This window comes from Lepisosteus platostomus, chromosome 11 (genome assembly GCF_059453375.1).
Source record: "Lepisosteus platostomus isolate fLepPlt1 chromosome 11, fLepPlt1.hap1, whole genome shotgun sequence".
NCBI lineage: Eukaryota > Metazoa > Chordata > Actinopteri > Semionotiformes > Lepisosteidae > Lepisosteus > Lepisosteus platostomus.
This window is the reverse complement of record NC_142621.1, coordinates 15,544,148-15,566,096: the sequence shown is the minus strand read 5'-3', so window position 1 is coordinate 15,566,096 and position 21,949 is coordinate 15,544,148. Positions and strand designations below refer to the sequence as shown.

The following is a 21,949-nucleotide window of genomic DNA, read 5'->3' as shown; positions in this document are numbered from 1 at the left end:
AGACATTATAACAGTTATCAGCACAACATACATCAATTTTTTTCCATGAAAATAGAAATCTTAAAATTTCTTCTTAAATTACCGTTCAACAAAAAAACACACAAGATGTGTGAAACGAAGACTCCACAGACATACAAGCCCTCATATACAGTAAGTCATTCCAACACTAACACAGCAATTCTTGAACACACAGACAGTGATGCAGTGCTAGACATTAGCAGGGCAGGTCTCACCGGAGTGTGTGGAGTCCGGAGTGGAACGGTACCCCTGTGTGGGCGAGCGAGGGGACAGGTTGTGGGTGGGTGACCCCGGTACGCTCTCCCCAGAGGACAGCGAGCGGTTCAAGGAGGACAGGCTGCGGCTGGTGTGCAGGAGGGAGGCTTGCTTCGTAATCTTCCGGAACAGGGAGCTTCTCTTTTTACTGCTGTACACAAGCATACAGGTTGTAGAGAGAGTGTAAACTGAGCAGAACAGAACAATTAATCAAACTGGATAGAAGAGAACTTCAAGATGAACGCATGGGAGAGACTAATGTATTGATTTTCCACAATAGCAGCTATCTAGCTGTGCCATATATGTAATCAATTGAAAATGTCAAATTCAAAATTTCAAATGTCCTTAGTTTTCAAGTAGCTTTGGTAGATAAATCCAAAGAATCCTTATAAACCTCCTTTTTTCTCCTGTCGGGTAAAGTCGTTTCTTTCATTTCCTACCACCCAGTGCTGATTAATGAAAGCAATGCCTTCTCCCAGAAAACACAACCTAAATAATCCTTTTTTGCATTCTTGATGCCTATGCAAACACAAACCAGCACAGCCTTGTTTACACATCATGGACCAAAATTCAGACACAATGGGAATGTAGTCCATGTGGAAAGACGACACAAATAAGCTGCCTTACAGATCAACCAACTAAGCAGATGCTGCAGAGAGAAAATAGAGCTGTTCAAATTCTTGTGTCCCTGATAAACGTAGATAGGTTTAATAGGAGGTGATGAAAGGTAAATGAGCAGGTACCTGTATATGGAAAGCATTTTAATGTTAATGCAAAGCCTCACCTCTCCTGGCCTTCTTTTGTCTTGGTCTTTTTGTTTCGGCGAGCCATTTTGGACTTGTAGCTGGATTTGCGAGCCGGTCCAACCTTAATGGAGGTGTTTTCAAATGGGGTGGCCGAGATGGACACCTTGGCACAACTCTGGGAGACATGCAGAGTCAATAATGCTCAATAACACATTAAGGAGGACCAAAATCACTTCAGCATGCTTTCATTTAACTGGACGGCGGGAAGAAAATCCAACGGTTCTTGAGTTTGAAGTGTCCCCAAAAGTATATGAAAGAACAAATACAATGAGAGAAGGCCCAAATAGCCCATTTGGCAGATCATGTGAGCCAAAGGTACAAATATTTTTTGAAGCCATTGTTTTTATGGTTTACATGACACATTTAGAAGTAATAAAGAATATGTTTTCGTATTATTTTTTTGTTTTTAATTTACTTTTTTAACCATTTCCCTTGCATTACTGCAGTTTTACTGTCTTTTCACAATTTGTTGAAACACCGGACCATGATGCTTTGACTAATGACTAAAGGGAGGAGGGTCTGGTCGCTACCTTGAGGATGAGCTCCACCACCTCTGTGTGCACCAGACCATGGACCGGCTCTCCATTGACATGAGTGATCAGGTCACCCTCTCTCAGCCCAGCCACGTGCGCTGGACCCCCCTCCTCCACATGCTGTCCATCCGAGGAAGGAGGGCAAGGAAGGAAGCGTAGGCAGTCACGGTGATAAGGAAGGATAGAGAGGAAAATGAAAAGCAAACAGCAGAAGACAGAACAACAAAAAGCCACTTAGTTGTATCTCTGCATCTATTGATTCAATTTTGTCTCTGTTCATTAATCACTGGTTTTTCATTTTTAAAAAGCACACCACAGATTCATGAGCATCTAATCTAAAAACAGGATTTCTTCACCTGAGAATCTCGGTTTTTAAAACAGCTGCCACAATGAATGCACACTCACCCAGACCATGTGATGGACAGTGTAGATGTCAGTGTCTCCCATGTAGACCCGGATGGCGCGCAGGGTGAAGCCATACTTCTTGCCAGCACGGTGGATGACAATGGCGGGCTTTACGCTGGAGATGGCCGGGGAGAGATCTCGGCTGGGAGATGAGTCCCGGGATGAGGGGTTGGAGGAGAGGGAGTGGGGAGACATGGGGCTTGCCAGGGGGGAGCTGCCATGGTGGTCTGTAGGGCAGACAAGGGAAGAACACCAGGCTTGAGAAAGGAAAATGAAGGTTGATTGTGTCCCTGAGGAGCAACATTCACTCCTGTTCTTTAAGAACACAAGAGCATAACAAAGATTACAAACGGAGAGGAGGCCAATCGGCCCACTGAGTGTGGTTTGTAACCTCCATCGTTTGGTAACTGAAAAACCTCAATTGCTAAGTTTGGAAATGCAAAAGTGGATAACATTCATTTAGAAGGAATGTGGAACACTATCTAGCCAAACACAGGCAACCTCAAAAACAGAACTTGTAAAAGTTGTAACTATCTCACAGAGGGAAAAAGCATCACCCTTCAGGTGTTCTGGCTGACTGAACCTGTGCAATAATTATACCTTCGGTCGCAGAAGAGCACCTGGGTCAAAGAAGGATTTTCAAGTGAAGAATGTCAGATTGGCGATGTTGGGTAAATCATACCAGTCAAGTGAGATTTAATAGCAGCCACAGAGATCAACAAATACAGATGCAGCCATTCAAAGTGCGCGGTACACACACGTACCAGAGGTAATTGGCTACGGCAATCGCGGTACCGTGGTACGTGATTGGTTGACCGACAGGGGCACTCGTGGTCCGTTGGTCTGTTGTAGAAAGATTTACAGGAAACGTCTTTACTGTGCCCGTTGTAGTATTGAATATTTATATGGAATTTTACCACTGAAGGGAAATCTTAGTACCTGAGCATAAAAAGAATAGGAGAATACTGCAACGCGTGTGAAGGCCATAAACGATATTAATTTTGGAACTTAAACATACAGTATATGGCTGGTCTCGGTACTTTAAAGAAAACATACACACCAGTATTCCATTTCTCCCTAAACATTTTAAGCATCGAAGTCTTTAACTAACGTGATACCGGAGTCAACAAGCATACTTTTAGAATTTGATTAAAAGGGAATATAATATGGAATCGTGTATCTAAAGAAATTAATAAGGATATAATTATATTCGTGTTGCAAAAAAACTGCAACGGACATAAAAACTCCCTTGCTTTTAACAGAACGTTCCATAATTTCTAACTACGAAAATTATTTAAACTGCGACACATATCATTCAACCAGAGCTCGAAATATCACAAGGATCCTCTAGAGCACAGCAAAGACTGTATTAAAAGAATCGCGTATCTCAAGAAATTAATAAGATATAATTATATTTGTGTACTGCGACAGGGCTGTGTAGGGCTGTTTCACCTCTGTCTTCATGTGACTCTATTCAAAAGCCATTTAGCAAAGAGGGGATGAGAAGAGTGACAAACTAGTATACAGTACAGTACTTTAGATCTTTTTTTCTGAACCGGGGAAAATCTGATCATGTTTCTCTATAACAATAATAAAAAACATTGCCACACCCGGACTGTTAAACCAACGCATTAGCACGTCAAAGCCCATTGAGGAGCCGGGCGCAATAACTGTTTTGTCCCTTGATTTACTGATCTGCATTAATTACAGAAATCGAGTTCCTGCTCTTTGCAGACGACCTGGTCCTGCTGTCGCCCACAGAACAGAGGCTGCCGCAGAACCTGGCGCTGCTGGAGCAGCACTGTCAGACCTGAGCACTGACAGTCAATCTGGACAAGACCAAAGTTATGGTTTTACAGAAAAAAAGCCAGACCCCCATTAGTCTTCCTGAGATCGTCGGATTATGAACGAATAAAAGCATCTTATTAAAAACGCATTTGCGTTTGTCTGGGTATTTACTTTGTAATCTGTGGTTTACATCTACTGTATTGTTTTGAGATGCCACTTTTAAAGGTGATATGTAAAATAAAGTTTTTTATTATTGTTATAGAGAAACATGATCAGATTTTCCCTGGTTCAGAAAAAAGACGATTAAAATCTGTAATCTTTCCACTTGTATGTCATCAGAAAATACAAGAAGTTTCTGCTTTGTGCTAAGACATTAACGAGTACAACCCCCCTCTCTGCGGGAGTGCTGGCTGTGATGAATTAAACTGGTTTCACAGGTATTTTCAAGAGAATTTACGACACTTATCATTAAATTTTAAATTTTTACCGGTAACTCGCGGTAGACTGCGTACAGCGCACCGGAAAATAATGCGGTATCGCTCCCGCGCATTTTGAATGGCTGCATCTGTAGGTGCAGCTGCAGTCTTGAACAGTAAGAACTCTGTATTTCTTTATTGGCTACAGAGCAGGGCTGTGGTTGACACTTACCTGAGGGGATCAGGAGCGAGAGTGTGGTGGCGGAGGCGGACTTGATGACCTTGTTGACAGGCCGGGAGGTGTGTTTTTCCACCGTGTCTCCTGAGAGGAGCCGGTGTCGTGCGCGGCGGGCTGCCAGGTCACTTATAGCCTTCGGAGTTGTGGAGTCTGGGCCCTCAGCGCTGTTACACCGCAGAGATCGCTCTGACACATCACCCGAGCTGCCGGCTGCAGTGAAGGAGAGCACAGGCCAGTACAGATCACACTGATGCATTTCAGGGCAGAGATTCATTCAGATTGTTTTGTGCATTACATAGTGTTTAATTCAGGTTTTTATTTGAATGGAGGATGGTAAGTATCCTTGCAGTCATGCCAACAAGCAAAGACAAAGCATCTTCAGAAATCAAGCCTACAATCCTAAAATCTTACTTTATACGTGGCACATTTCAAAAGTTCAAAACTGAACACGAGGTCAAATTTAAGTCGCATAATTAATAAGTTCGTAAATTGAGAAGTCGTTTCAGGACTGCATTGCTATCCGGCAATTTGTGTTTTGCGATAATAACAACGAGGGTTTTGCTCTGAAAAGCACTTGGCGCCCAGGTGGGAACCGACAGTCTGCAGGGCGGCGATACTCACGGGTCAGCGTGGCTCGGCTCTGCTGGCTGGCAGTGGAGCCAGGGGTGGTTGGCGACTCATCCAGGCGCAGCTCTCTCTCCAGCGGCTGCTCGGGGATGGACAGGGGCAGCTCGTCTCCTCGGGAGGGGGCTCGGCTCTGGGCGGGAGGGGCCGGCGCGGGGCCCTTCCTGCCACCGCCTCCCTCCTCCTCAGCGGAGATAGCGAAGCGAGGCATCTCGATGATGGCGGAGCAGCAGCGGCGGCGCACGGTAAGTGGGGGGCTGGAGTCGCTCTCGGTGTGAGAGGACTCTGACACCGACAGGCGCTTCCTGAGGCTGCAGCACAAAAAACTGCACTTCAGATCTCCACCCAAAATTAGGCAATAATAACACAGAAATTCTTTTGTTAACAAGGTTAAAGGTATACATAACCCAAATTGTTTCATTATTTGTGTCCATTTATCCCTTGCTAATGCCTTAGTCTCCCACAGTAAAACAAGATCTATACTTACAGTATTTGCTTTTAACTTTTCCATTGACTTTATATGATATACAGTGTTAATTGTTCACAAACAAAAACCAAAAGATTTTGTTGACTATCTCATTTATTCTATGTTGAAAGGAATCCCTTAGGAATTTTGCCAGATGTTGATTATACAGAAAACAATACAGAATAAGCATAGAAAATGCTAAAATAAACTTTCTTATTTTGCAAATGGGAAAAGACTGGGTGAAGGGATAAACAAATAAATACAGGGATAAATAAAGGTGTTCACTGCCGTACATTTCAGGGGACCCCACCATCCAGCTGCGATCCCGGGATTTCAGCCCACTCAGACTGTCCAACCTGTCCCCCCCTTCCTCGCTCAGACTGCGCTTTGTTGGTGGAGGGGTCTTCTTCTCCTCGTGCAGGGAGAGGCGCTCCATGCTGCTGTACACCTGCGAGAGAAGGCACAGCCCCAGCGCCACAGTGAAGTAACCAGCAGAAACAGTGTTTACAGCACTGTGCACCTGCACACAAAGCAAAGACGCACAAAAACACTGAAGAACACCGCTATGCTGATGAGCAACGGACAAAAAACAATTCTAATTTGGTATGTATAAAACGGCCTTGAATTTCATGTTTTTCTTGTCTTTTGAAAGTCTACTTTTCAGTCTACGACAGTGGCGTAAGAAGTATAGTAGGGATGCAGAAGTGCAGAAAGTTTTGACGTTGTAGTCTAAGGAGCCTTGCTGTTCTGCTGCGTACACAGAGAAGTGCTGTGATCTGAGCTCCTCAGACATTCCCAGTGAGGTGCCTGGCAGGCGAGCCACACAAAGCTCTTCTCCGGTCTCGGCCTCACCTTGCTGAACCGCGGGGAGCAGGAGGAGAACTGGCGGATCTCCACGTGCTCGTCGTCGTTGGTGTCCTCCTCCTCCTCCGAGTCCACGTGGTGGTACCTGTCGGAACGCGCTAGGGAGGAAGAGATTGAGATGGAGGTGAAAAAACGGTGTACAGTCAACATGAAAAGCAATACCAGGAAAACAATTGATGACATTCTCCCACCAAATAGTATCTGGTCAGAAGAGGCAAAATTAAGCAGCAGATAGTGCAACAGATTTATCAAGCTGGTCTGACTGCATCTATTACAAAGAAGGACTTTGCATTGCAGTACAGTTACAGTACGTGTAGTGAATGCTTTGCGTATAAGGCCATGTTTAGTACAGTGAATGACTCCTGTCTGTACAGATTTAAGCTGTGTGTACCAGTAATTCACGTACAGATCAGACAGGATCTAGAACAGGGAGAGTATGCTGCACAGATTAGGCAGTGCGTAGAATAGTCACAGATTCCAGAAGAGATCAGACAGGGTTGTGCGGAGTCAGACTAGGTATTACAATGAGACTCACTGTCAAAATAGCTGGTGTCATCCTCAGACTCCAGCTGTGGGATGAACTCAGCCTTCTGCCTTAGCAGGCTGTTCCAGTCCAAGTCTGTGAAGAACCGGTGCTGTTTCACCTCAAAGGCACTCCCTAGATACACAAACAGAAACAGTTTACCAACACAGGCCAATGGGACCTTCCAATTCTTTGCTGCTCAGTTTTGGCACAAACCAGGTTTTCAAATAAAGTCTGTAATGGCCAACCCTAGTCCTGGAGAGACCCACAATCCAGCAGTTCTTCTACATCACTGTCAAACCATCTATAGCTCTTAAGGATACAACTGGCCCTTCCTCTCTTAAATAAATCAATTAATATGCTAACCTAATGCAATACACAGTCCAGGGAGAAATAAAACATTTAAAGCTGACCTAAAAGATTATACACTATCCAAAACATATCAGCAGACAAAAGAACTTCTCTTCAGGTGACAGGAGGTGAGCAAGACAAAAGAAAACCCTTCAGACTCAACGACACCGTTGCACCTTTAATTCAGCAGAGGTGAAGAAGTGTGACTGGCCTTCAGGCAAGTGTGGGCTGCCGAGGGCGGAAAAGGAGGACCGTACCTGTGCCCAGTCTCTCCAGGGGGTTCTGGCGCAGCAGTTTGGAGATGAGATCCTGAGCATCTGGTGGCAAGGCTTCATCTTCCTCTGGCCAGATGATCTCATCTGGGGAGCAGAGGACAGTGAAAGGGAGGGTCCAAAACAGGACCCCAAAACAAGAGGTGATCACAGGCTACTGCAATAAAACGTACAGCAATCACTGATCCCTGTGAGGGAGATTACAGCATTGCTTCACAACTGGACTTAAAAAAATAATTTGCAAAATTTTAACGCCCATCTCACAAACCAGACATGTTTTGAAAGAGATGCTGTAGTGAAACACTGTAACTGTTGTGGTGCAGAGCACTACTGCTTGCTGAAAATCATTGTAAAAGTTTAAAGCAGGCAAATCCTATGGGAGACAATGTAAATGGACAAGAAAAATCAATGTATTTTTTAAATGTAAAATTAGTTCAGAGCAGAGAAAGAAAAGAAGCTAACTTTCTCACTTTAACAACAACTTGTCTTGGGATGTGTCTGGGATGTGTCAGGCACTCACCGCTGATAACCTGACCAAAGAGCTCCTCCGGTGTGTCTCCAAAAAAGGGCGCACAGCCCACCAGGAATTCGTACAGAATCACACCCATTGCCCACCAGTCCACTGGTTTGCCATAGCCCTGTCGCAGAATGACCTCTGGAGCAATGTATTCTGGTGTGCCGCACACCTGTCAATCAACAACACACAGGGGTTGGACTCAATATATATTCATAAAGTAACTTACACATATGTGTTAGAACAACGTTATGCACCTGTTTCACTCTAATGACCCAGATATCCAAGATTTTGTCTGTAGTACATCAGAAAGCAGTTACTTTTCGAATGGTAAATATGTTCAGTTACTTTTTATCCACTCTGTATCAATGTACAATTCTTATGGCCAATTACGTTTATAATACAGTAAGAATAATTAAATGGCCATCTGTGACATCAGTACTGGTACAAACATACCAAGTGCAGAAGAAAATGTATTCAGAGATCACAACAGTGTGTTCATTTAGTATCTTGACAGCTATACCTGCTTGTCCAGGAACTCCCTGGCATCCTTCTCGATGTGCCCCTCGTACAAGTTGGTGGTGAGACTCATGAGGCCAATCTTGGAGAGCCCAAAATCTGTCAGTTTGATATGTCCCATGGATGTGATCAATAGACTGGTCAGAAGAGAACAGAAGCCTAGTAAGCATGGGAACAGAACATTCAATGCCAAAGAAATACAAGGTCTACCCTCTACTGCATAAAACCTTTTTGAACAATAAGCACTGTCAGGATCACATTAGCACCTGTGTTATAAATGCCATACCATATTCACCCTTTTCAATAAAATGTCGCAGTGGATAAGCAGAACTTAATTCAAATAAAGCACAATTTAAAAAGCAAACAAAGAATAACAAAACGAAATAATATAACCTCACTAAACCAATGCCACTAGCCTAACTGCATTCCACACAAATGTCGATATCATGTCCATTGCAGCTTCTGATTGTGTAGAAATTACAACAAACACGGTATCGTTTTTGGCCACCTCGTCTGATTGGTTAGAGAGCTTGGAGCCTCACTTGTCAGGTTTGAGGTCACGGTGAACGATGCCGTAGTTGTGCAGGTATTCCAGCGCCAGCACCGTCTCTGCAAAATACATCCGTGCCATGTCTACTGGCAGGGCACCAATGTTCTTCAGCAGCGTGGCGCAATCTCCCCCTGGCGGAGAGTACAAAGCACAGCTCCATGAGCCTCATCCCGTTTCCAATGCCAACAAACACAAAATAAAACCAAGCAGCAAACTTCTACCTTTCCCTGTGTGTCTTTCACTACTTCTTATATTCTCGCTCCCTTGCAGCCTAGTTAGAATAAAGCCAAACTCCCTTCTCAACGGCTTTGTCATGGGTTTATTTTAACCACTCCACTACAAGGATTTACTCCAGAAAAATAAATCAATGAAAATTATTTTATCAGCCCCAACGAATTTGCCAAATGCACAAAGAAAAAAGCAAGTTTACAGAACAGATGCACTCAGAAAAGAAGGGTTTTATGGATTTAATTTAAGTAGAAATGGTTTGCTGAGTGCCTTGTAAGCCAGTGGTTTAGTACCTTCCACATATTCCATGACCATGCAGAGATGGCGCTTGGTTTCAAAAGAGCAGAACATGCTGACCACAAAGGGGTTCTCAGCAAAGGTCAAGATGTCTCTTTCTACAAAGGCCTGTTGGATCTGATTGCGCAGGATTAGGTTCTGCTTGTTGATCTTCTTCATGGCGAAGCGCTGCCGGGTTTCCTTGTGCCGGACCAGGTAAACAGCACTGCACAGGAGGGAAGACATGGGGCATGGTCAGAGTGATGCACTCCCACACTCCACAGTGCTAGACACCTCATACCGCGGTGTTCATCATTTTACAGGCGCATAAAGAATTTAACCGGATTATTACACTTTTCTGTGTGTTTTTGTTTAGTAAGGATTTTCACTGGTTGGCTGAGAGAAGATAAGCTGAAAGCTGGAGTGGACGTTTCTCACACAGGAGTAAAACTGCAACAGAAGGTCCCAGTTACAGGTTATTAAGATGTGAAACGGGAACATTTGTAACGCTATCTCTTTGTGATTGTTTTGAAAGGGTTCTTCAATGAGCAAAGCAGATTTGAAAAGTCTGTTCAGCTCATGTGCTCTCAGAAAAGACAAAATAAATCCTCTTTAATGCAAAAAAGTGTTTTCCCCTTCTGCTGCTCTCCTTTCCCAAGTTGCTGCCTCACTCTGAGTCAGTTTCACTGTTTTAAGTCTACACAAAAACATTTAAGAATGCCACTTTAGGCATTTGGGACATGTAACCATTACATTACACCAGTCTTTTTTCCAGGTTTAAAAAAAATGTGGTGTGATGGATCAGAGTTCAGACCTACCCATAAGCTCCATTGCTGATCAACTTGATGTTCTCAAAGTCCTCCTCACGCGGTGTTTTCTTGACCTGGACCATGGCCCCGCGGCTCTGTAAATAATTATAAATAAACTATTTTAATATAGCCCCTCAAAGATGCTATAATGTAAACAAGCACCGTCTTTCGGATGAACATAAAACCTAGGTTCTTACTCTCTTTTGTCATTAAAAATCCCAGGGTGTTTCTTGAAAAGAGTAGGGGTGTAACCCCAGTGTCCTGGCCAAATTTCCTATGCCTCCTAATAATCCCCCTCTATGAATTGGCTACATTACTTTGTTCTCCTCCCCCCCACCTCCCACTCCGACGGCAGGTGGAGCGACGTGCCGGTTGGAGTATTCTCGGTCGCATTTAATGGCAATGTTAGCTCAAAGATTTGGTTCAAACCACCAAATGGAGACAGGCGTGCCGACAAGCGGACCCTGCTGATGCGGGATTAACCCTAGAGTGAGAGGGAATATAGCCCCTCAAAGTGCTTTACAGAACAACAACAAAAAATACACTTTGACAGGAGATAGTAGATGGGGGTAAGGAATACAGTAGGAAATCAAATGGGTAGTCACAGAACCAATTAAATAAAAGCCCTTCTAAAAAATAAGATTTTGAGTCAAGATTTGAAAGAGCTCGTTAAAGGTGAGTCTCTGATACCTTAAGGGATAGAGGACCATAATAACTCAGGCAGGTGCTGAGGTGCCATGCAGAGCATGAGGATTTTGAAGTCAACACGAAACCGGACAGGAAGCCAGTACAAGGATTCCAGGATATGAGTAATGTGATCACTTACACTAGACCTGGCTAGGATTACTTTAGTTTGTTCAATGTGGATTTAGATACCCCAGCGAGTATGGGGTTACAGTAATCAATTGGAGAAAAGACTGAAGTGTTGACCAGCTTTTCCGAAACAGTTAGTGAAAGCATAGGACGTAGGATGGCAGTTTTGACGATACTGTATGTTGCACTTGTGGGTCAAATATCAACTCTGAATCAAATACCATCCCCCAAGTTCTTCAATTTTGAAACTCAAGTACAGTGCCATCCACAGATAGGGCTACAGCATTTGCTTTACATAGTTGATGGAGTGTGCTGAGAAGCAAGACTTCAGTCTAATCTCAATTTAGATTAAGGAAATTTTGAGTCATCCATGTTTTTATGTCAGAGATACAATTAGAGAGAGCAGAGACAGTCACATCAGTGTCAGGTTTAGTATGGACATAGATTTGACTATCATGGGTGCAGAAATCACATTTTAGACTTAATAGTTATCTTAATAGCTGACCAAGTGGGAACATTTCAATGCTGAAAACTAGGGGGCCCAGGAAAACACAAGCCTTAACAAGTCCAATTTCAGAACTAAAAATATCATCAGTCCTGGTCCCCCCCCACATAAGGCATTGTCCCTGTTTCTGATACTGTTCAACCTGTAAGGTACCATCTATTGCTAAGCAAATATTGACTTTATTTTTTTAAAACACAGCAGAGTTCTGAGAATGTTTGCTCCAGAATGTACATGGTCTTCACTGAACTCACCTCTACAGAGTCATCCGTCTCAGGGGTGTCTGGATTGCCACTGTCATAGCTGCTCAGCTGGGCCATTTCTGCAATGAGTTACAAGAGGAGTTGCATGGTAACACTCTGTGAGAAATGCCTTGAGTGCAGTGCATAATCACAGCTATAGAAAGAACTGGATTGACAGAGGATAAAAAACTGCTAAAACATCAAACTGTTCCTTCTGCAGCAAAGGCCACTTGCAGCAATGGTGTGCACAACTGTAACCAGCCACAGTAAGGGTGGCAGAAATCACCCATTCATAGAAAAGCAATGGTTTTCACTTCATTATATGAAATATGAAGCCAACATGATGGTAGTGAGATGGGAGCTTAAGGTCTATTGAACTTCCAAAGCACTCACTGTTCTCCAGTCATGCCCCTGTTTTCTCTGGATCAGCCTTGTCAGAATAAAACTCAGCAGTGCTAGTGCAGGGATAGCAGGTGTGTACAACACCAGAAAGCAATCACAAAAAAGAGAAGGCAGCACCTGCATCTGGACCCCTACACCTATGGATTGTCCTGTTCTTGGCTGACATCCAGCACAGTTTTCGTTTCCCCGATGGAAGTGCACTCACCCTCCAGGGGATCCCTAGTGAGACCCAGCTGGCTGATGATGTAGCGGGGAATGTCGGACTTGATGCCCTGGCCCTCCTTGGCATGGCCCTCCGCTGCTTCCAGCAAGTGGTAAAACTCCTCAGGGTCAAACTCCTTCAGGAGGGAGAGAGAGAAAGAGTACAGTCAGAACTGCAACCCCACCTACAAGCAGCAAGAGCCCTTTGGTGCCTTAAACCACAACCATCCAGCAGCAGGCCACCTGAGCTACAGCCAAGCAGGGACAGCATCACAGCTGTTTATATAGCTCTTCTATTTTCAATATTGTTCTAGGTCGATATCCATACACTGCCTTTTGCAGTAAAAATGTGTGACAAGAGGGATCTTTAAAATCTCATACATTCTTCCCATCATAAAACACTTTGTCCAAGAATCTCATTAAGACTAAGCAACCACCTTGACTTATACAATAGTATATCCCTCGGTCTTAAAGCTTTATTCAAGACTTGGACAGGTTGCATGATAAATGAGATGTCTCAGTCACGTATGCCTTTTTTTTCCAACTCGCAAAAAACAAAAGACCTCATCACTTGAAAAGCTTCTTCTTTTAGTAGCTCAGTTCCCTTTGCGGCATTTCTTAACTGCTGTAGCTAAAACCATTCTCTAGGATGTCACAGTGTCAGCTGCACAAGATTAGTCAACATTACAAATGTAAGCATGCCCCAACAATGCCCAGCGCATCCTCTGCAGAGCGACAGACTGAATATCAAGTGCCTGAAGGCAGGGGCAATGGCTTTAAAGGGAATAATAAAGCACATGGCCCCCCACGCTTCCAGACAGGCTGATAGTTTCAGAGAGCTGGTCTGATTAAGGAGCCACTCTGGGACAATGAAGAGAGGAACAAGTGAAGCAGGAGGAGCTGTCGTGTTGGATGGATACAAATAAACTGGCAAAAGGGAAAAAATAAACAGTGACGTGGAGACATTCAACCGAAGACAGGATGGATTTCATGAAATGATTGAGAAAACAACTGGCAAAACAGTGAGGAACAAGTCACGCCAGCTAGAAACCTAAAGATGACTATGAGAAGTCTACCTTACATACTTGGCAGATTTTTTCAGTAAGAAGAGTTTGACATTAAATACAATACAATGTGAAACAAAACACAAAATGAAAAACTGATGGAACTATTAAGGACGTGTCCTCATTGCTGAATATTAATAGAGGTTAGAATCCTTGACCAGGTGGTTCTCTCAACATGGTGAATGTAGGTCAAGGCGGAAGACGGAGATGAGCCACCCCAGGCCGACTCTTACCAAACACTCCAACAGGCGCGCCGGCCTGGCAATGATGATCATCAGTTTCTTCACCAGCTGAGTGACGAAGGCCACCTCCGCGCTCTCTGACCTCTCGTGAGCCTGCAAGTATATGCACTGTTACCAGAGCAACAACAACTTGACTGAGCAATACTGTTGACCACCTATTAGGATTTAGGAAGGTAGGAGCAAACATGGAATGAGGCACTGAAAAAATATTCAACTGACATTGAGTAAACAAGCAATATCAAAAATACCTACAGTATGAGTTAGAATCGGATATTAAAGTTAACATTGTGGAAAAATGTGCAATGGCAATAAAATTTGTGGAACATTTGCAAAAAGGAGACTTTAATCTCCATCTGGTCCTGAATGAAGATGACTGAGGATTAGACAGACTCCCTGATAATGATTTGAGGAGAAAAAGTTAAGCCTAAGTAAGCAACGGGCATCGGCTGACATTTCTGAATCATGTGATCTGCTAATTAGTCATTTCCTCCTCTTTGACCAGGTGTTACAAATTTCTGAATATCCCTTCTATTCCCTGCCGGCTATCCTTGGGGATGTTTGCAAGACGAGTCATGAATATTAAGATATCCCATGGCAGGTCGCTAACACAGCCTGCTCACTGCACTGGCAGGCGCAGATAGGCTCCAATGATTCTTAATAACAATACCGCAGGAGGTGAAACCATTCAGAATCAGCATATCAGTCACCTCCACTAGCAAAGGTTCAGATATTTACACAGCCAGAGAACAAAACAGCTAAGAGTGTGTGCTTCTCACATAGTGAGATAAACAATGGCACATGAGGACAACAAGGTAAACCTCAGTGTAAATGTTACCAGCTTGGACATGTATGTAGATAATACACACAAATACACAAACTACAAACCACTACATTACTTTATGTCCACTTGAACTAGACAACTCGCAATTTAAAAATGTATGTGTTCATGTTTATGCACAAAATGTGTACACAGCTGTGTTTGGCTTTAAGAAGCCAAATTACACTATCCCAGTTTGGAAGCAATGCAGAAATGTATCTGATAATTTAAAAAAAAATGCAAAACAAACTCAACTGCCAAAGCCTCACTCATAACCGTCCTCCACCTCCGATGTTCCAGAATGTGATGCAAAATCTCTTCCTCCTCCAGTCTCCGTTGCCACGAGACCCTGGACATCTTAAAGGCTGTTCTGTTTACCTCGGACTGCCCCCTGGTCCTACAGCATCCTATGCTTTTCACGCCAAGTAAGCCAATGGAACCTTGTGCTACTGTACACCCTAACACGATCGCTCCAATTAGAAAGCCCCTAGTGATATCATTCTTGCTCCTGTATTGCCACTGCAGGACTGCTTTTCAGATGCTCCAGCTCTAGTTTTGGACTGACACAAGCCTAGTGCTGCATTCATAGACATACCAACTGGAGCCAGCGGTGGGATCATTTAAAGAACCCCCCTCTTTGCACGCGCACGCGCCCACCCGCCCACGCTCCAGACCCCTCCACCTACAGTAGTTGTCTGAAAGACGCATCCGTCACTAACTGTGAGTGCTGGGGCATGAAATTAAAATCACGATCCTCCCACCTCCAGGGATATCGGAGGGGGCCAATGGGAGCAATAGCTTGGATATGAGCCCCTAGGCACTGTAATTGAGCTAACAGAGACACACAGAGCTGGAGTTGTGACTAATAGATTTGTGACAAGTCTGAAGGAATCTGCCCCTGTGCTTCTGTATGAGCCCAGTACCACAATGTTTACACACAGTACATCACCTTGACTTGAAAACAACAATAACAAAAAAATCAGTTCCAGACATCAGGCTCCTCAGAATGTTCTACAGCTGACAAAAACATAGATTTAAAATACACTACTCTAGTATTTGCAATACAGAACCTACATTCAGCAATGAAAACCTATTCAGCAAATGACATGAACCTACAGTATGTTTAATAAAATTAAGAACTAACCATTTTGGCAATGCCAATATATTTAGCTGTTTAGTCAATTTCTAAGAAAAAAAAAATCCAATTTGACCCAAGGTCTTCAGTGGTCAACGTAACTTTGTTCCTAATGAAGATCTCTTGTGGATCGAAATGCTGATTATACAACAGTGTGCTGTTAAAACAAATCTTTTATGAAGCATGTGGAATAACTAGGTACCCATATCAATTTAATACCAAATATGTTTTCTCTTTTTGCAGTGAGAACTTTCCCATTTTCTGAAGTGCAAGAGTTTAGGTGCTGAAGCCTGAATTAATTCAGCAGGAGACAATGATCGACTACAGGACAGAAAGATGGTATGGTGGAAAAATGTCCTGCAAGTGAGGAGGTTGAGCCACTACAGGTCTAGCAAGTTACAACCTTTTGTAGATAAGTTGGAATCAGGTGTTGGATGTTTCATCTCTGTCACCTTACCTTGAGTTTGGTTTTCTGCTTCATAGTTGCAGAAACCTGCAGCTTTATAGAATCTAATAAAAGGCTGCACACAGGAAATCTTGTTTTGTTTCTAGCGTGAAACACTCATCCACACACTTACGTCCTGGAGCAGCTTCTCAAGGTTCTCCTGCAGCTCGTAGAAGTAACGGGAGGTGATGAGGCCCTCGCGGGATTTGTCCAAACAGTCCCGGGACAGCTCGATCAGCTGGTGGTGGATGAAGCTCAGGACCCCATCAGCCAGAGGCATGACTTTCTCGGGGGCGTTGGAGGCGATGAACTCTGCCAGACGCTCCTCCATCTGGGCTGTGGCCTTTGGGAGGCAAAATCGGCATTCAGAGTGCCATCACTGGCCCCTCAAACTCCACACACATATAAGACGCACACAGGCAGAAAACCTAGGCTTACAGAAGCAATATTAGGCACAAATCATAAGGAAATGTCCTCGACCAAAAGGGCTGGGTGAGTGCAAGCAGAGATGTCACATCCAGGAAAACGATCCCAAAACACTCTCACATTCGGAGGCATCAGGGACGAATGAAATTACATACAAAATAAGACCAGGGATCTATGCACAAACACAATCAACAAATACAAAATTTGGGACTCATTTTTAGTGATCTAGAGTTAAAATATATTTCCGCATCCTTACACCTTTGAATAGAAACATTCTAATCTCTATGCCACCTGATTATTAACATACTTTTATACAGTGAAAGAAAAGTGATAATCAACGACGTACTGTTTAGCGACCTGCATAAAGCAACTAGAATATGAAGTATCAGCTTACCAATCACTGTTTAAACTAGACTTAGTAGTTTCACACTAAAAAGCACTTCCTGAGACCCTGTCACTCAGATGAGCTCACTCCTCTTCTGGGCTGATGTCACTCACCTTGGGGAAACGCTCCTTGTACACATGGTTCATCATCACGATCTCATGGTCAAAGGAGATAGGTGATCGGCCGGGACTGCAACAGACACGAGACAGACTCAAAATTCAAGAGATCACTGCAGTACACTCCAATGAAGCAACAACATTTGCATCGAAACAGCAGAAAAGCACAGCTACCACAGGCAAACAGACGGAGGGATTTTGTTTTTTCAAGCTACATGGCAGAATGTTGCTTGTTTCCCATCTGGATAGGTTTGATTCAGTGATACTATTGTGTATCATAAGATACAGTCAACTCATAGTCACAGTGCCGTCTTTCAGTTTTGTCTTTATTTCGCCATTCCAATTTGAATAAAATGCTTCACAGGAGTTAGACAGGACACCCGGACAGGCAAATTCACCCATGCAAATCGACAGGTTTGGGTGCAACTGGATGTTACTTCATTTAAAGACAAAACTAACACTGAAGGAATCTCAGCATGACTTTAAGTTAAGGTACTGTACCAGGTCTAGATATCTATCAACATTGAGTGCACTACCAACCCTCTAATAGAGGCACACAACCGAACAGTCCATTTCTAAATCTAACAAAGTCACTAAAAATATACTGACATGTAAAGCATGTAGCAGTTGTCCCTGACTTGCCAGTGATACTTTATGCCTATTATGAGTTAAATCACATCTCCAAATAAGAGGAATTACCCAAAGAGAAAAAGAATGCATTGTCTTAGAGAAGGTGATCAAAACTGCATATGATGTTAGAAGTATGACAGGTGCTTCCCTAATGATGAACCACAAGCAGCACAGTGTTTTGTCATTGCAGTAGAAGTGAGCAGGTATTCAGCGGCTGGTCGATAAAGTTTCATCAGCTATTCCACACCAGTGACAGATGTGCCTGTGTGAGTCACCGCAGGCTGTGCTGCATATGACAGCCAAATGAGGTAATGCATTAGGTCATCGCAAGTAGCCCAGGAAACCAATTACTTGCTTAATTGATTGGGCACAGGCAGATTGCTGCACACAGGTGCCGTTTATAACCTTATTCATACAAACCGTGGCCCAATGCCCTCCACAAGTTTGCCAAATCTCATCCAGATTGACACAAACTTGCCACAAGGAAAAATCCAGTAATTAAAACTCTGTACTAAATAGTTATTCCTAGACCTGGCTTTTTTATTCTACAAAAAAAAATAAAAACTAATTTCTTAAAAAGGTCAGTTTTGACTTAGATTGATTTGTTGCCCAAAGCTGCTTTTATAATTGTCAAATATGAAGAAGATTGATTGTGCATTAATTTTAGTTAAAAATAAAACTGTCATTTATTAAACTTATAATAGAGGGCAGTAAGCTTACAAGAGTCTTGCTGATTGATGGAATTTATAAAAAACATAAGAAATGACTATAAAGTGAGGTACTGTTCACTAATACACTGCTTCACAGATGCAACTAGATACTGCATCCCTAACGCAAAACACTACTGTTTCAAAATTGACCTTGAAAAAGACCTTCAGCTCTTTGTCTTGGTATCTGGTGTATAAAAAAATGAAGATATTTATGTACATTTGTATTTACGCACTAAACGAGAAAGAGGAAAAGGGCTTTTGCAGTGGATATGTCAACAATGTCTGTTTAACTACCTCTTGGCTCATGTCTGCAGTTATTAACCACCAGAGTGGTGCGACTGTGTATTTCCTAATTTATCCTCACTCTCTGGAGTTTTCAGTGTAGAAGTAGTTATCTTTGCACCAGGGATCCTATTCCATTAGCATTCCCTGCTTAGGCCCACTGTTTCTCACTGTAAAGGGCTCCCATCACCCTACAATGGGCTGGTACTGGCATTACAGAGGTCAATCAAACAGTCCCAGCGCCCCAGCATTTTGAGAAAGGAGTCTGACTACCCATGGAACAACCTAACATTTATGCTATGCACATGTACAGTACATCATTTTTCTTTCCCAAGTGATTACTGTATATTCTACATTAGGAACAAATAAACTTACCTGTATTCCATGCTGAAAAGAAAAGAGAGATGTTGTCTCTTCTTTTCAGCATGGAATAAACCTTTACTTGTTCTTTTGCAGCTTACGCTGCTGATGCAAATACCTACTTGAACAGCTACCTGCTTGAATATCATACATTATGTACTTCTATAAACCTGCAGTACTTATAGTGTGTATATATGTCTGCATGGATCTGTATACTAACACACATTATTTTAAACTCACACTTGAAGAAGGCTCCATGGCCGAAACGTTGTGTTTTCTTCAGCATGGAATAAACCTATTACTTGTTCCTTTGCAGCCTACGCATGCTGATGCTGCTACCCACCTGAACCACATTATTTTATATGTGGATTTATAAAGATTACTGAGACCTTTTCTAAACATTTTTAGATGTAGGACTTTAACTTGGACTTTTACTGTGCTGTGATACAAACACAAAAATATTTTTAAGAACAAATTTTCCGAATGCAATGGCAACTGACTCTAAAAAAAAAACTAAATCAGAAAACAAAAAATTATCGTAGCTGTAAATAATAATGCGATCCTTTACACTGAGACAGCTCTGCCAGCACTGCAAACACAACTGGGGAAATTAAATACCTAATTGACCATGACAGTCGGGTGAACCAAGGTAGGGTGTCATAAGCACACTGACTCACAGTCTTCCCTTGCACAATCAGCCGAGTAATTACATGGATAATTGATTCACCAAGACCCCCAATACCAGCTGATGAGTTACCTCACAAAGCCCTGAGATCACTGACTTGGGAACAACAAAGAAGAAATTTATCGCTCACTTCGCAGGAAACTCAGTCTGGATTTGTGTCCGGGGAGAATGAGGTCCTACAACAGACTCCTGTGCATCCTCGTCACAGGAGAGCAGAGGTCGTTAGCACCTGGAGAATGTCATTTAACAAGTGTGAGTGCAATTTGAGCTCTGCCGCTGAGACTTTAATGTGCAAAATATTTGGTTTCCAAGATGAAGGTTCAAAACAATACAAAATCATCAAAAGGCAGGCTGGATGGGAGCACTAGTCTTTGTGATTTAAATGATCCTGACCCTGTAGTTGGCTTTCTCTTCAAACATCAGGATTTTTCACTTTTAATGCTTGCTTGGTAGGTTCGTGAACACACAACGAAACATGCTTCTGGAACAAAAGCCCAGACCCTATGCTGTCCTGAATCAAACTGAAAAGGTTACCAATGGGTTTTATCTGTGAGAATTTAAGGTAAGTCTACACAACTACTCTTGTGATCTATGATAATTCTGAATTCAGGTACCAGATCTTTGAAGAATGACATGCTCAGCTTCCAGTGCCACCTGACTCCTGTAGAGGTGTTTTCTATTCAATGAGCTAATGGCAGCTTGAATCTATGGACTGGATTAATTGTTATCAATCTGTATGATGGTTTCGTCTAGTCTGTACAGAGTCAGATCTGGAGGTCTGGGTTAGTACTGTATCTCTTTACACAAAGATTTGTGGGAGCGGTGGCACTGTGGTTAAGGATCTGTGCCTGTGGCTTGAAGGTTGCCGGTTCAAATCCCGTGGCCAGCAGAGGAATCCTATTCCATTGGACCCCTGAGCAAGGCCTTTAACCCCAAATGCTCTAGGGGCACTGTATAAATGGATGACCCTGCGCTCTGACCCCAAGCTTCTCTCTCCCTGCCTGTGTGTTGCATGTAGAGCAAGCTGGGGTATGTGAAAAGACAAATTTCTAATGCAAGAAATTGTATATGGCCAATAAAGTGATCTTAACTTAAAACAGCCCACCCAGTTATATTGTTAAAGCCAATATCCTGGCTTCTTGCAAGACAAGGATAGATGAAATCCTTGTCCCACTTAGATGGGCCGAATTCCCTCCTCTCATGTGTAATCTTTCTTATGCCACAATGGAGGTCTCCTGTGTAATAATGTGGATCTAACCTGGGCTAACTGACGAACCTGGGGTCAGACAGGCTACAGCATTGTTCTTTTGACAACTTGGCTTTCTTTATTCTTTAACTCTGATTTCTTTATTTTTCATGGCTCTAATTAGTTTGCCTGGGCTTTCTCCCCTGTGATTTTCCTTTATGAGGAGAGATTAATTATTCTGAACATGTAACAATGAATAATTTGCTGTGCACTGTAAGATGGTAATGACTTCACACCACACTCATATAATATTTATAGATCTGGTTCACAGCCTAGAGGTGAGAAGTTTTCATTCACTAGAGGAAGGCTTGACTGTCTCTAACAGTGAGCAGTTTTCATTTATAAAGTCTCCTTTGGTAGAAACAAGCTTGTTTGTAGATCAATCTAAATCCTTTTAGGTGTTCAACTCAGTTTTTCATGAGTGCTGTGAAAGCTGTTGTGTGTCTTCTACTGGAAGAAATTTTTGAAAATGCTAAAAGGAATTAAATATTAAATTTACAATGATGAGGCCCATTTATACAGTAGGACATTTACTGGACCATTTGGGTGAAGCACCTAGCCACAACCCTCTAGTGTGCAGCCCAAAGCCCTAACTAATGGTCGTTGCTGCTTAATAAAGTTGTGATCATATGTCTTCACCTATTGTCTTTTATAATGAATTGTGCATATTCAGTTGCTGTAATTGTTATTATATATGCAACGTGTCAGCTTCCATGGTTATTCCCAACACTGCATATTAATTCTTTACATAAAGATGTACAGGTAGCGGGGAAAAAAAACGGAAAATATTT

General features: G+C 42.8%; 1 protein-coding gene across 14 annotated transcripts in view; it reads right to left on the bottom strand.

Moving 5' to 3' along the window:
* Positions 1-21,949, bottom strand: part of mast2 (microtubule associated serine/threonine kinase 2) — a 176,241-nt gene that overhangs the window by 7,965 nt on the left and 146,327 nt on the right. For 11 of the 14 annotated variants that reach the window (XM_088598688.1, XM_088598690.1, XM_088598691.1 and 8 more), the window contains 20 exons: positions 17,243-17,318; positions 16,452-16,661; positions 13,913-14,014; positions 12,620-12,752; positions 12,025-12,092; positions 10,465-10,550; positions 9,664-9,872; positions 9,135-9,273; positions 8,597-8,729; positions 8,080-8,245; positions 7,545-7,646; positions 6,949-7,071; positions 6,402-6,511; positions 5,843-5,997; positions 5,081-5,394; positions 4,454-4,669; positions 2,018-2,244; positions 1,610-1,732; positions 1,058-1,194; positions 234-424 (listed from right to left, as the gene is read on the bottom strand). In XM_088598688.1, the coding sequence (XP_088454814.1) occupies positions 234-424; positions 1,058-1,194; positions 1,610-1,732; positions 2,018-2,244; positions 4,454-4,669; positions 5,081-5,394; positions 5,843-5,997; positions 6,402-6,511; positions 6,949-7,071; positions 7,545-7,646; positions 8,080-8,245; positions 8,597-8,729; positions 9,135-9,273; positions 9,664-9,872; positions 10,465-10,550; positions 12,025-12,092; positions 12,620-12,752; positions 13,913-14,014; positions 16,452-16,661; positions 17,243-17,318 (3,020 nt within the window). The remainder of the gene's footprint in view (positions 1-233; positions 425-1,057; positions 1,195-1,609; positions 1,733-2,017; positions 2,245-4,453; positions 4,670-5,080; positions 5,395-5,842; positions 5,998-6,401; positions 6,512-6,948; positions 7,072-7,544; positions 7,647-8,079; positions 8,246-8,596; positions 8,730-9,134; positions 9,274-9,663; positions 9,873-10,464; positions 10,551-12,024; positions 12,093-12,619; positions 12,753-13,912; positions 14,015-16,451; positions 16,662-17,242; positions 17,319-21,949) is intronic. The other 3 variants (XM_088598689.1, XM_088598694.1, XM_088598697.1) reach the window with 1 other exon arrangement.